Consider the following 15,208-nt stretch of genomic DNA (forward strand, 5'->3'; position numbering starts at 1 on the left):
GGTTGGAGATCTATTCGCCACAGCTCCTGCCAATCAAATCCTCGACTCGGCACATTCAGTTCCAATCGAAAACAAGTCTTCTGCTGTCGATGTGCTTGAGAAGGCGGTTTCGATATATTCAATTGGAGACGCTGTTAGTCCATCCAGTTAATTGCCTCAGCAATGCAAAATCTGAAACGTCGGTTGGGGTTTACGGCTGTCAGTGGCGCATAATATAACAAGCTAGGTTGCAAAGGGGTTGTTCTATGGTGGTAAATGACGTTCTAAATTTAAGTGTGTGAGTTTTCAGTGTTGCGAAAAGAGAGGTAGGTAAGAAGGAAAGTATACAGGAAAGTGTTGAATGATATAATTGTTGTTAACTAAAGGAAATAATGGAAACAAAATGTCAGTATGTGAATCATGCTAGTGCCAGGGGCAGTTAAACTTACTCAACACAGGTCACCTGCACAATTGAATTTCCAGTGTCTTGGTAGCGGCTGCTTCACAGATATATAACATTTCGTGCCAGGAATCGCTGTACACCTGCACTGATATTACGTTTTCATTAATATTATTAAATAGGAGCATGCTACTGAGGGCTTTCTGTACTATGTGTGTGCAGGGTAAATCAATCAGAAACAAACGTGGTGCTCTTGAGGGTGAAGGTCATATTTATGTAACTGATGTGTGTGGTTCCTTCGTGGACTCTGGGCTTTGCGAGTAATTAAGTCATGCACGAGCAAAAAAAAAAAAAAAAAAGAGACACAAAAGGACAAATGCTAGTGTCCAGAAGAGAATGTTCGGGGTTCAAGTTGTTCTACTCAGTTTTAATGCATTGTTGTGCAAGTTCAAGTTATTATAATACAGCAACAACAATACACGTGGGAGGGGTGGTTAATGGTAACATTTTAAAAACGGCATCATTGAGCCTAATGGTTAGTGGTCACCTTGTTATAAAGACAGAAGTCGCATATATATATATATATATATATATATATATATATATATATATATATATATAGAGAGAGAGAGAGAGAGAGAGAGAGAGAGAGAGAGAGAGAGAGAGAGATATTGCAAAAGTAACAATTATAAACAAAGATTTTAGTACGAAATCACAGGGATGTAAGTAAGACTCCCTTTGCATAGCAGTTTGATTAATTTTGATCCTGGTTTTACTATGTTTAATAAGGCACATCTGAGATTGTTACCTATACACTGTGGCTAAGCAAGCTCATAGTAAAACCTAGAATGAGTGAAATTTATATGCAATAGGAGACTTAATTACATCCCTGAATTACAGGTTTCCTTAGACTGTATCCAGGAACCATACATGTATGAAGAGACACTTATATATATTTTTGAAGTGTCTCTTCATACATGTATGGTTCCTGGATACAGTCTAAGGATATTATATATATATATATATATATATATATATATATATATATATATATATATATATATATATCCCCCCGGGCAATGCATCTTTTTGAAATTCACATAAACAGAAGCAACATTTTTCTATTACTACGTTTTATGTTACCATGGCAACAGACCCCTAAACTGGAAAAAAATAATCCTGGTATCAGTTAGCTTCATACATATGTACATGGCTGATGTTGTTTTTATCAGACTCCCTACTACTGTCATCACTGCCTGCGCCGCTTAATGTCAACAGCCACCATATTTACAACTAACAACAAGCTTGTAAAGAGCACAATGCCATATTTTGCAAGTCTGATAAGGGCTTCACAGTTATAGAATCATGCACTTGTGTCAAGCATCTTTAATTCATCTCCAGCTATTTGACCTTATATCTAGATCTTACAAGATAAGCTAAGTTGGTTTATGGTTAGTGGACCTCAGTGGAGTGGCAGAAAGTAGTTATGCGGGCAACAGTGCCGGAGCCTTTCTAAAAGTGGGGGGGGGTTAGTTTTATAGTGTCACCGTAACTAAACATTGTGTGCCCGAGGTGCCGTCAGGTATAAATAAATAACAAAAAAGTGGAAGTGCCACAATGTTGGAGGAGGAGATCTGTGCAGAAAGTTGCAAAACACAGGGGTAGCTCGGGTAGCTAGTAAAATTCTTTAAAGAGGTCTGTATAAAGCATCTGACTTTACCTGAGGACTTGTTTTACTACTGCTGCCGAGGTGTGACAGGGTCAATCACAAATCTGCACATTAGGAACATATTCCTACATGTGTTACTCTATATACAGCATTCACTGAACTGATGAATGCTATATGTAGTCACATAATCAACCATGGACTATAATTAGTACATGAAACAAATTGGGTTTTATTGCATATCTAATATTGTTTATTTTAAAATAAGTAATGGTAGCACAATTTACTGAAAAAAAGTTACATTTTCAGGAACATTGCTAAGCCAAAAAAAGAAGGGGGGAATGTAAGCTTTATATCTCTCTCTCTCTCTCTCTCTCTCTCTCTCTCTCTCTCTCTCTCTCTCTCTCTCTCTCTCTATATATATATATATATATATATATATATATATATACATATATATATAACTTTTATTACAGCTTACCAAAGTAGGTTATTTTGAAAAAAGTGCAAGGTTTCAGATTTCATCCAAAACAGCGTGCACTTATTCTGAATAAAGATTACTGCAGCCTTGTTTCTTTAACGCTAATACAAACATGGCCGTGCAAACCCTAACAATACTGCTTTCTCTCGCAGTTTAAATCTGAATGGATGAAAATTCACTTCTCACAATGGTTATTGAGAATGTCAGATATTTTACCTGATAAAATAAATGTTGGTGTGTATAGTTCAGTTCGTGTCATGTAGATTGGTAAAGTAAATTCAATCTGGCCGTTTAAAATCCCACTAAGAAAATGTTATGTTCACTTCCGTGTCCCTTTGCCATAGTAAACAGTTAAATTGAGACTTGTTTGTGTGTAAGGCCGCTAGAAAACATTTGCTAATATAAATTAATCACAGTTTATGAAAAAACTGCCTTAATATGCAACGCTGCCACAAGGAGGACATTTAAAAATGTAGGGAGCTTTATTTTTCAGATTAAACATAGGAGGGCCAAATCGTATACTGACACCCCCAGTAGGAAAAATGGGGGGTCATAGTTGGTGGCTAAGTAGTGGGCTCTTCTCCCTCTGAACCAAATCGTGATTTTAGGGGGCACTATCGTTGTGTGTGAGTACTAGGTTTTTCCAAAGACAAAGCTCAGACAAACCGCCCTCCACACAAAGTATTGTCTTTTTGTGTAGTGTATTTTGGATCTTTATTGACTGTCCACACGCTTTCCTTAGGGGTTTGCAAGCTCAGGAAGCGTTGGGTGTTTGTTTATGTCTTCAGAATACATTTGAGGCCTACTTTATAACGAAATATAACTTAAATGTTAATTTTGTGTTCAGGGCAGAAGCATATTGTTTCAGTATGTTTAGATGTTAAATTAATATTAATTTCCAATTATAGGCTTTTGTTTGAAGATACCAAGGATGTCTAAGAATGTACGGAAACTGACAGACCAGAACATAAATCCTTGTTTAGAGGCAAGTAAACAGTGAAATGCATCAGAATTTTGTGTGGCAGTGGGAATTGTCATGTATAGTTTTACACCCTTATGGATTTTAGTAAGTCTTGCAATCTTATTAATGAATGATGTGGACTGACCTTTTGTAGTACGGTTCATTAAATCTGGGTTGAATCTTTTTTATTTAGTAATTTAACAAGCAAACTTCTGACATAAACGACTAGTATTTATAACACAATGTAATAACTTGGTTATGTGCTTGGTTTGAATTTTAGCTTTCTATGTTTAACCTACAAACCAATAAGAAGAAAATGTAGGTTGGAATGAACACCATACCCTATTGTCGGAAGCTATACAAAATAGACCATTTGTGTTCTGCTTTACAAGTCTAGTGAAAAGGTATTACTGTATATAATATACTATAGGCACAATTCTGTTATATAATGAGTCATCTTAAAATGAGGGAACACTGTACAAAGTCTTGCATGAGGGGGTGTATGAGATAGCACGTTAAAGGCTGTTCATTATCTTGCTGCAAAATTTGAACAAACGTAAACAGAGCTGAAAATTTTAATGTGACTTTTCTTTTTGTTTATTTATTTATTTTTATAAATAAAGGAAACCGATGATTCCAGGAAATGTTTGGCTACAAATAACTACAAAAAGGACATGTGCTCTTCCTATTTTATAAGATACAAAAACTGCAGGAAATTTTGGGTAAGTGATCTTCTTCAATGATAATGTTCATATTCTGTACATGACTGTATTCATCAAGGAGTTTTGAGGTACTGATACATATTGGCAGGACTGTATAAGTACTGTACGCCATTGTCTTCAGATTTTCTACAAAGCTGACAGCCACTGTCATGTTCCTTTTTAAAGAGTTGTCTGGTTAAAATGTAATTGTCTCACAGCCAAATTGATTTGTATCGTGAAAAATGTATAGAAATTCCAACAGTCTTGAACATGAATCATCATCTATCAATCAAATTTCAGATGGTAACTGTCCAAGGCGGCCACATTTGCTGCAAACTCCAGTCATATCTCAGACATCACACTGGCCTCATATAACCACAGTGTATCGTTTTGGGGATGTTCGTTTTACTCTCTGGACATATCAATGATCATGTTAGATGTCGGCACTATGTGGGCTGGATCTTGAGCTCGGATTCAGACCCACGATGTTTTGTACAGCTACTTCAGTCCTTTGTTGAAGTTAGGTTAGTTTATCATGAGTTTCTTATCACCACTCGAAAGGCGGTCATTTGTTTTGTCTGTTTTACAGCACAACATAATGACGCAGAGGAGGAGGGACGGTGTAAAGCCTGACATGCCGAGTGCAGACGAGAGGCAGCAAATATTACAAGCTATTGGTGGGAAACCATATTGATCACTGTGTTTATTTTTGTTTGGTAAGATTATGATTGGATTCCAAACTGAACTATGTGATGGTATGCAGTGTGTAAAAGGAAGTCCATTATGTATGTATATGGAATAATTGTCAGTGCAGTTTAATGTGCCTCGGAGTGTTGATACAAAAAAAAGGTTATGATTGGATTCCAAACTGAACTATGTGATGGTATGCAGTGTGTAAAAGGAAGTCCATTATGTATGTATATGGAATAATTGTCAGTGCAGTTTAATGTGCCTCGGAGTGTTGATACAAAAAAATAATTTTGTATATGAAATATCATGGTGTGCTACCTCCTGTTTGATGGATGTGGAAAAAAAAAAAAAAAACATGCCTCACTCTACCTTTTTGTCTGTTTGTTTTTTAAAATTGTAATATATTTAACAAATATCAGTCTGTAATTAAATGTTATGTACCAATGCATTACATTACAAAATATCAGTGTGTCATATTTCCTAATGTGTTGGTTCTCGCACATCCTTCAAAAAATGAGGATCTAAAAAGTGTATAATGAGTTTAATGCGGACTTGATCAGAATGAGCCATCAATGTTTATCCAACAAATACTGATACACACTCCATGTGCATGTAAAACCTGCTGATATTGTATGTCCAAAATGGTTAGCTACTGTAAGTAAAATGTTAGTTGAAGTGTGCAAGTTGTTCCCTCTTCTGTATTGGGAAGCAGCTTGGCACTGTATGACATTGTCAAGAAAGTCAACTGACAGTGAATGGGTGCTGGAGACTACTGTACTTGCTATAAATATAATTCAATATTAAAGTGTTGAATAGCCAACAAATAGATCGCTATTTCACATTTAGCAAGACAAACAAATTCCTCTAAGACATTACTGATGTATCCCTTCTTTGAGGCGATCAGTCTTCGATATTACTTTGATTATTGTGTATTCAGAGGTTTCATTGAAGTCTGGGGAAAGTGTACTATGTTCCTGGGTATCCATAAAATCATCATGTGTTATGCATATGGCATTTAAACATATAAGTAGCTGATGTGCCTCAATCTGTTTTCACATGCTTGTTTGCTTAGACTTTAGATGAAGCAATGAAAAGGGCTGAACAAAACACTAAGGGATAACAAAAAGATCTGTAACATTTGTTCTTCTCAAGAAGTTTTGGGTAGTGTAAATAACACATATTTTTGTACAATGAAATAGTCCCTATAATTTTTTTTTTCTTTTTAAATAGTGCCCCTTTTAAAAATAATTTTAGATCTTTGTTTGAACTTCAACATTAACAGTATAATCATTCTTCCCTTTTTTTATTTTTATTTTTTTAAATAGGCTCTTGTATGTTTTCTCCTGTGAAATAAGTATTGTATTTAACAACACTAGAGGGTGCCAACAGGCTTTACAAAATATAATGTGCCTTACAGACACGCCAGGCAGCATAACAGTTTACAGTAATAAACATTTAATTTTGCTGTTTAATTATACAGTATATACCAAAAGAGAATATATATATATATATATATATATATATATAGTAATATGTAGCCTTACCCACTGAGGCTCACACTTCACCCTTTTTTCACAGACCCAGACACAAAACTTTAAGCACTTTCATGCGCTTTAATTATTTACAAAAACAAATGCACAAACATAAACCTAACTCCACTTTGGAGTGCTAAACTAAACTTTCTGTCTTCTTAACTACAAGTGGACGGCTAAGCTGTTTACCAGTAAAACAAAACACTTTTTAAAACACTTTTCACAGTACCTTTCTCCTTAATTTTTAATTTTGAAAGAAATGGTAGTGCCTTGCGCCAAGTTATCAGTGAGAACTGTCAGACTACATATAGCAAGGATAGTTTACATGTTTTCATGATATTGGCGCGGCAAAAGTAAATCGGCCAAAAGTACCATTTTATGTATAATTTGTAGTTCCCAACACCCTTAAGTGAAATGTAGAAAAAAAGTCAATATTTGTGTGACAGATTGAATGAGTCTTGGTGTTAGATCTCCTTCCTGACCTGTGAGGGCACTGTGTAAAGGGAATAGAGTACCCTGGACTAGATGGCCCAACAATTCATTATCAGGGTTAGGCGGAAGTCTAGAAAGGAGATGGAGCTACGATATACTAAATCATTGACCCAGGAGGTTAAAGGTGTGGCAACTGGATTGGAGGCGCGGACATGGGGTCATGGTTGACGGTATGCAAAGGGGACGTAATGTTCCTTGTGATGGTTACGCTAAACCGAAAGGACCTGTATAGAGAAAAGTACCATGACTGTTATGTTTGTTTTGTCTGTCTTGTCTTTACTAGAACTGTGTGTTTTTGTTAGATTAGACGTCTAACATGATCCAGAGTTGTCGCTTAAGGCCAGCACTAAAACCAGACAGCACTGCACATTGTATCACGGATAAATTGTACTTCACCACAGGCACTACAGCACTCACTTTGGACTTGTGACTGTGTTTGTGTTTTGTTTGTATGTACTGAATTATTATTATTTATGAGACTGCAACCCACAATTATCCTCTGCGCAAAATGCATCGCTGTGTGTATCGCCAGCCCTCCTTTTGTTTACTGTTTGGTTATCAGACCGATTTGCTAAATAAAACAGAAACCATTTCACCCGTACTTTGTCTGTCTTTCATTGTTGGATTACTGCACGTGTACTGCACCAGCTCTACACCTGTGCACCACTTACCACTTTGCCACAACCTGTCATACAGTAGGAGAAATAAGTTGTCAAAGTAAGATAAAAATCTTTTGCAGATTTTTGCAGACTCCAGGCACTTTTATCCACACATATGTATATTACGGGACATCCGAGTTTACTGACAATTAACTTGTTTTGTCAACATGGAAACATACTAGGGAATACTCTGGACTGGAGAGGAGGGCTATAGTAGAAAATGATTGATCCTAGGGAGGACTATTTAGGAGGCAGTGTGGTCCTGTGGTTAAAGTCCAGGGCTTGTAACCAGAAGGTCACCAGTTCAAATGCCATCTCTGCCACTGACTCACTATGACCCTGAGCAATCACTTAACCTCCTTGTGCTCCATGTGGATGAGATGTTAAATCAATGTTATAAGTTACTATTATAAGTGACTGCATATAATGTACAGTTCACAGCCTCACTGTGTAAAGCACTTTGTGATGGTGGTCCACTATGAAAGGCGATATAAAGATATTATTATTATTGTTACCAACAGTGGGCTATAATGCCCGAAGCCGCAGGCACACCCTGAGGTAACAATATTCTTCCCGAGGGTCACTTAATTTTCCACTATGACTGAGTTTGCAGTATATATTTAATATCTGAATCAGTCAAGAAAAAAAGTGAGGCAAGGTTGGATAGTAAATTCAACTTTATGTATTTTGTTTCAATATAGCTGATACAGCATAAGTAAATAGATAACAGATTATGTGTTTGAAGTTCATAGAGTATAGTTAGCAAAGTTTTTCTCTGTCTGGTTTGACGACTGCTGCATAATGCAGTTTATATCCTGTCCATCATATTTGTTTACATAGTCGAGTTGAATCTGTTTGAATTTCAGAAAGTCAGAAAGCAGTGACAGTGATGTTTTAATCACCTTTTTAGTTTTTGGAGCATCTTTCTTTTGTGGTATGTTTGTAATTAATTTTATGTTATCTTACAGAATCGTTGTTCAGCCATTTTCTCTTCACTGGGGAAAAAGGTGTTCCTTTGAAAAGGAAATAGATTTGTCTCTGGGGTCCTGACTGTAGACATTAGTCTTGTTTGTACAACTGTATTCATATGATATCAATCAGTTCTCCATCGTATTAAATAACTCACAAATGCCCACAGATTGCCCAGAAAGTGGTAAAACAGTAGGTTAAATAATAAAATGTACAAATGTTTTTTTTTTTAAGAACTATGGAATTATGCAAATAAGTAGTATATTTAAAAAGAAAAGGCCCCCCCGTGTACATTAGGGGTGGAAGTGGAGAATCCAGCAAAACAGCAGCTTCTGTGGCTTTGTGGTTCCCCTTAAAGGTACAGAAAGTTGGTGTTCCAAAATTAAATATGTTTATTATCCACGTTCCCAATTCTTATATTGCTTCCATTTTTCATAATATACTTGAAAATTATTCAGAGTTCAGTATAGTCAATATGTTCTCTACTGAAGACCATTAACATGCTTCCAGGTAATTCCTCACAAGGTCTCTCTAAGTCATCAGTGTGAGACGCATTGGATTAGTCTCACCGATGCCTGTGCGAGCTTCCCTGCAGGGGATGAAGGTGAGACCAGTAATCAAATTAGTCTCCCTTTCTTACCTTTAGTCTAACATTGAGAGATTGTGTGTTCTGTCATTTTAGATGAAAGTGTCATGTATTCTCGCCAGAAAAAGTAACACAGCAGATGATTCTAACAAGTATAAATTACCAGATCTTAATGTAGATGTAAACAAACATAACTTTAGGTTCTCCTAACAGGTTCCACAGACCAGGTTCCTAGCAGGCAGTGTTACAGTATATAATGTTGTACAGCTTTTTCAGACACTACTGCTGTTGGGTTCATAATTGGGTGATTAGTGTTGAAAGGCTTAATACACAATTGAGATAATCTTTGAAAATCCACTTTTTATACAGTTTAATGATTCAGCTCTGTTTTTTATACTCGTGTGGTTTTTCTTCACTTCAAAAAACACCAGGGGGTGCCAACGGGCTTTACAAAATACAATCAGCCTTACTGGCAGACCAAGTAGCATTGACAGTTTATCATAATCAATGTTGTATTATTATTATTATTATTATTATTATTATTATTATTATGTAAAATTAGAATGATTAAAAATTATATTTTTTTATCCCCACAAAAATCTTCAAAGAAAATTGATTGAACCCCGGCATCCTAACATTTTGTTTTTCTCTTGTCTATTACGATGAAACTTTTGTGAGAAGTAGACAACTGTGTTAATATGTCTTCAATCAGTCATCAGTCATAGTGACTAAATAACTGACAATGGACTGGACCAAATGCCCATAGACTGCATGCAAAGTGGTAAAACACAAAAGGTTTAATGAAATGAAAATAATGCAAACACAAAATAGACTATACAGGTTAATGGCAGTGTGACCTTATATATATATATATATATATATATATATATATATATATATATATATATATATATATATATATTCGGAGATTAAAAGAAAGTAAAAAGCAACATTTGATAATTCCAACAGGTTTAACCTACTAGATCTTAATATTAAAAAAACCCACAGAGTTGATAATTTCATTGTTAACTGTAGGTTCTCCTAACAGGTTGAACCAAAAACCAAATGAAACACAACGTATGTCTGTCTTCCAGTACACATATTGCAGGACTTTTAGCCTTATGACATTTATAGTTGGGGGGGAAAACCAGCTGACAGTTTTTGCAAAAATCATTTAATATGTGTAGCCTTTAAATAATAGCAATGTATTTTATTCTTACAGAATTAATTTGTAATTTTTAATACAATGCTTTATTAAATTAAATTAAATAAATCCTGCAGAATATCAGTACTGTCTTTGTTTGTCAAGGAAACTGGGACCATTACAGTTTAAGTCAAGACTAAAAACACACTTTTATAAAATGTCTTCCTTATCGTAGTGGGTTTTAATGTAACTTTAAAATTGCTGCTTTTGTATTATTATGTGTATACTGTTATTTACATGGTCTGATTGTGGCAGTTGTATGTGTGGCATGCTATACAAATGCACTGTGTTTTTTTTCTGCTATGTACTGCACAGCGCTTTGCAATACTTTTGTATAAAAAGCACTATATAAATGCAATAAATCTAAAATAAATATAATACTAACCACAGGATCACAGTAGTTTGTTACAATTTACCACATGTGCTCCACAGACATAAACTAGAATGGACTGTCCACTCTTCAATAACTGGCTTGTTTCATTTTATTTTGTAACTTGTCAATTTTTTGTAATATGATACCTCACCTGTATAAGACTGAGCCTTTTTGGGTAGCTCTACATTGGCCACGTCACAAGAATCAGTAGTTTTCCTAACAATGTACACAGTTAGTAAATGTATTAGGAGTGCCTTTTACATAGTGTTGTCAGTAATGCAATATGGCACTGGTCTTGGCAGCCACAGTTGCAGAAATAATTGTGGGGGTAAAATGAAGAGCACATTTCCCACACAATCTTTGGTTGATAAGTATTCCTTTTGGAGGTACCACTGCACTTGTAAGATGGTTTGTTCAGCAAAGATTTTTGCATATAAAACAATAGTTGGTAATGTATTTGTTGGTTGGTGATAGGGTACACCAGACAACCAGAAAAATCTAGTCCCTGTTTGTGCATATTCATATTTATTATCATTGGAAAGTTTGAATTGCTGGCTAAGTGATTTCTGCCTTAGTGACACATCAAATGCATGTACAGAAGAATTACACACCTACTCACCTGTCATGTATGCTTTGAACCAGTGAGTAATTTGAACTGCCAAGTTTAATTTTTGTAATATTCATTTTAATGCATGTAGTATTAGGCATTTGACTTTGGATTAGAAATGCAGCTGTCATGAGTGGGAGTTAGAGGCATCAGAGTCAATATGCATCAGAGAAAAAATAATGCAAAACATTGGGGTGAAAACAGCAAGGATGAAGCCATACTTTTTCAAAGATGGATGGAAATGGCAGTGTGAATGCAGTGTGTGTACAATAGATTACTGCCTATTCAGCAGGATAAAGCTTAAAATGGCACTGTCTAACCCAGAACATTTTGAACCCAGAACATTTTATGTATACTGTATTTTTTGTTTTAGTTTAACTGTTTTTATATATAATCACATGTTAGTGGTTTAATGAAGTCACCTCAGTTGGAGACTAATCCCATCTACAACTTTAATCACTTTGATAAATTGTGAGAACATTTTATATATACTTTATTTTTAGTTTGAGGGTTAACTCTAATGTATACATTACCAAACACGCTTATCCCTTTAGATTCCTAACATTTGAACTTTGTTTTTATTACAGTCTGCGTATAATAAAGTCTGTCATCTACAAAAGACAACTTTTGACTTTAGAAACCAAAGAGCAAAGATTGTTTCTGATGTGTCTTCTTTTACGTAACTGAATAGTCGTTACATAGGGTTTCCTTTTATTATTATAACAGGTAACAGCATCATAAATATTATTGCACAAGTCACTGATATTGGAGCAGCATGCTCGAGGAAAGCTACGAGGAGACTTTGTTAATACTACTGTAGTCGATAATATACATTTTAGTAAAGTGTCGAAGATCCAGGGCCCTATTTAGAAACAAGTTGAGTTTCATGAATATCAAACTTTAAAAATCTATTATAAAGTCACCACAGTTACAGTTTTTTTTGTTTTTTTTACCTGAATGTATTCTACTCCAATGTAAGCTGTCAAAGTATGCCCTGGATTCCTTTTTTCTTGAAGTTTCAGTGTGAATCTGTAAGCATCAGATTTAACAATGGCTGTGTCTTCTCAATGTTCAGTAAATGCTTGTGTTTAACATGCATTTTTGCATGATCTTACAGTATATTAAGTGTCAGATGCCAGTAATACTGTTGTCTGCAACTATACGAGTTAGGATGCTGTGACTTTTTTTTTTTTTTTTTTTAAAGTGTAGAAAAATTGTATTTAATGTTTATAATGGTTTTGCCCTATGACCCCCAACCATTTTGTAGCCCTCCCCCCTTTTTTTATTGAGAACCAAGGCCTAACACATTCTCTTTCAAATTAGACTTTACATGTTGTAAGATGGCAGTGAGGGGGTTAAAATCCTTCTCTGCCAAAACATGTGAAAATGCAACTTGATTTAATTGTTTTATTGTTTAGTAATCCCCTGCACCTGGTGTTAATTGTAAATTAGAGCCAGGTGCAGGGTATTTAAGAGAGGCAGCTTAACTGCTCAGGGCTGCTGAATAAAAGGAGACAGAATGTGTGGTCTGTTTCCGAGCAGTCAATAGTAAGGTACGGTGTTTGTGTTAACGACAGGTAAACGGTTTAGCCGTCCTGTGAGGATAGTAAGGGTCCAGTGTGTATTAATTAGTGCTCAAGAAAGAGCTAGGTGTTTGTTTTGTTTGTATTGTTTTGTTGATTTGTGTTTATTAAAAGTGCACGCAAGTGCCATAAAAATCAATTTCTGGTTTCCTGGGCCTCTTCTTAAAGGGGCAACGAACCGTGAGAGTGCAAGGATCTTTTACAATGTACAATCTACACAAACTCAAAAAGCCTTATCTTAAAGGACGTATGGAGTTTGCGAAAAATCACGCAGATGATACTGCAGACATGTTGGAAAAGGTTTTGTGGTCTGACGAGACAAAAATTGAAGTTTTCGGTCTAAATTCCAAGGGTTATGTCTGGCGCAAGCCCAACGCTGCACATCACCTAGTCAACACCATCCCAACTGTCAAGCATGGTGGTGGCAGCATCATGTTATGGGGATGCTTCTCTTCAGGAGGGACTGGGAAGCTTGTCAGGATAGAGGGGAGAGTGGATGGTGCAAAGTACAGGTGAATCCTTGAGGGAAAACCTGTTTGAGTCAGCCAAGACTGAATGGGGAGGAAATTCACATTTCAGCAGGATAATGATCTGAAGCACAAAGCCAAAGCCACACTGGAGTGATTGAACAAGAAGAAATTTAAAGTCCTTGAGTAGCCCAGTCAAAGTCCTGACTTGAATCCAATAGGACATTTATGGCGAGACTTGAGGATTGCAGTCCATCGACAATCCAACAAACTTATCAGACCTGGAGCCATTTTCCTTTGAAGAAAGGGCAAAAATTTCACCATCCTAGTATGCAAAGCTAGGAGAGACCTAGCCAAATAGACTCATAGCAGTAATTGCTACAAAAGGTGCTTCTACCAGGTACTGACTTAAGGGGTTGAATACTTATGCAACCAGTACATTTAATTTTGTACATTCTTTGCAGGTTTTGCTGACATTTAACCTCCTCATATAACAGTGTTCAATAAAAAAAAAAATAAAAAAAAAATTTGAAAAACTGCACGCATTTGTAATTCAACAAGGTGAAAACTTTGCAGGAGGGTGAATACTTCTGCAAACCACTATATAATAAATCTGAAGTGACTATTAAGTGATTTTACTGTTAAAAGCAAACTAAATGATTTCTGGGTTCCTTAAATAATTTGACATTGGTCACATCTAATAATAAAAATGACAGTTAAAAGACAACACAAACCAATTTTAAAAAGCATGTTTTGTTATCCTTAGAAAATATATTTGGATAAAAAATAGTAATGCTGTGCTAGGTGTAGCAGGTTACGATTTCAATGTGTGGAAACAGGTGGATGTAGCCTACTGTAATTTTTTTTATTTTATTTTTTTGAAGTGGCTCATGGAACTCACAAACATATCACAAGTATTTCCTGGAATTGGGTTAATATATTACAGAATCACTGTTCAAAGTTCAACTTGATAACATACTCCTGCCTTTTGCCCTAATTTTGATAAATACAGATATACAGTAGATGTATTGGCACCCTATGCTTATCATACCATATATAATTACCAGATTAAGAACAAGCATTTAGTAAACTGACCTCTACTAAAACAAAAAGCAAAACACACATTGGAGTAATTTAACAACTAATCTTTATATACACCCCCCCCCAATACTCAGTCATTTCAAGTATACGTTTATAAGAAATGTGCTATTATTGCAGTAGCAGCCATGTGAGGGCTAAGAAGCGGGAACAAGGAGGAGGGTTATATTTTCCTATGTGATGAAACAAACAACATTTGCACCTTAATTTACTATTTTGAGATTTATTTTTTGAAACCAGAAATCCCACCGCTGCTAAAACCTAACATCGATTCACGTACGGGAGGTGGTACATTGTAAAAAGCAGACAACTTTGGACAATTTATTTTAAAATAAGTATGTTCTTTAGAATTGATTGTAAGTACAGCACATTTTTTAATGTTTGCTTTACTCATTGTAAGGACAATTGTAGCACATCATTGTGTAGAACTATTATATATATATATATATATATATATATATATATATATATATATATATATATATATATATTATACATACACACACACACACACACACACACACACATTTTTTATGTACTGACTAGCGTTGGTACTGCTTTAACAAATTAGTTGTTGCATATTGCATGCTGTTAAAACATTGCTTAATTACATAATAGCCGAAGGCTGGTGTCGCTTTGAATAGATGAACTTAACTATTAGCTTACTTTTTTTATTTGATGTGATTGTGTCATTATGATTGGCGCACCTGATGCATGCTACATGCTGCATGTTGTGTTAATTTACGCTACTCATGATTTA

General features: G+C 35.4%; 1 protein-coding gene across 1 annotated transcript; it reads left to right on the plus strand.

Moving 5' to 3' along the window:
- Nucleotides 1-141: 141 nt before the first annotated feature.
- chchd7 (coiled-coil-helix-coiled-coil-helix domain containing 7) lies at nt 142-7,497 on the plus strand. The gene is made up of 5 exons (XM_041247577.1): nt 142-305; nt 3,435-3,511; nt 4,111-4,209; nt 4,778-4,943; nt 5,072-7,497. The coding sequence occupies exons 2-4, from the start codon at nt 3,458-3,460 to the stop codon at nt 4,880-4,882; spliced, it is 258 nt and encodes an 85-aa protein (XP_041103511.1). The 5' UTR covers nt 142-305; nt 3,435-3,457; the 3' UTR covers nt 4,883-4,943; nt 5,072-7,497.
- The last annotated feature ends 7,711 nt before the right edge of the window (nt 7,498-15,208 follow it).

Source organism: Polyodon spathula, chromosome 4 (assembly GCF_017654505.1).
Source record: "Polyodon spathula isolate WHYD16114869_AA chromosome 4, ASM1765450v1, whole genome shotgun sequence".
Classification (NCBI taxonomy): Eukaryota; Metazoa; Chordata; class Actinopteri; order Acipenseriformes; family Polyodontidae; genus Polyodon; species Polyodon spathula.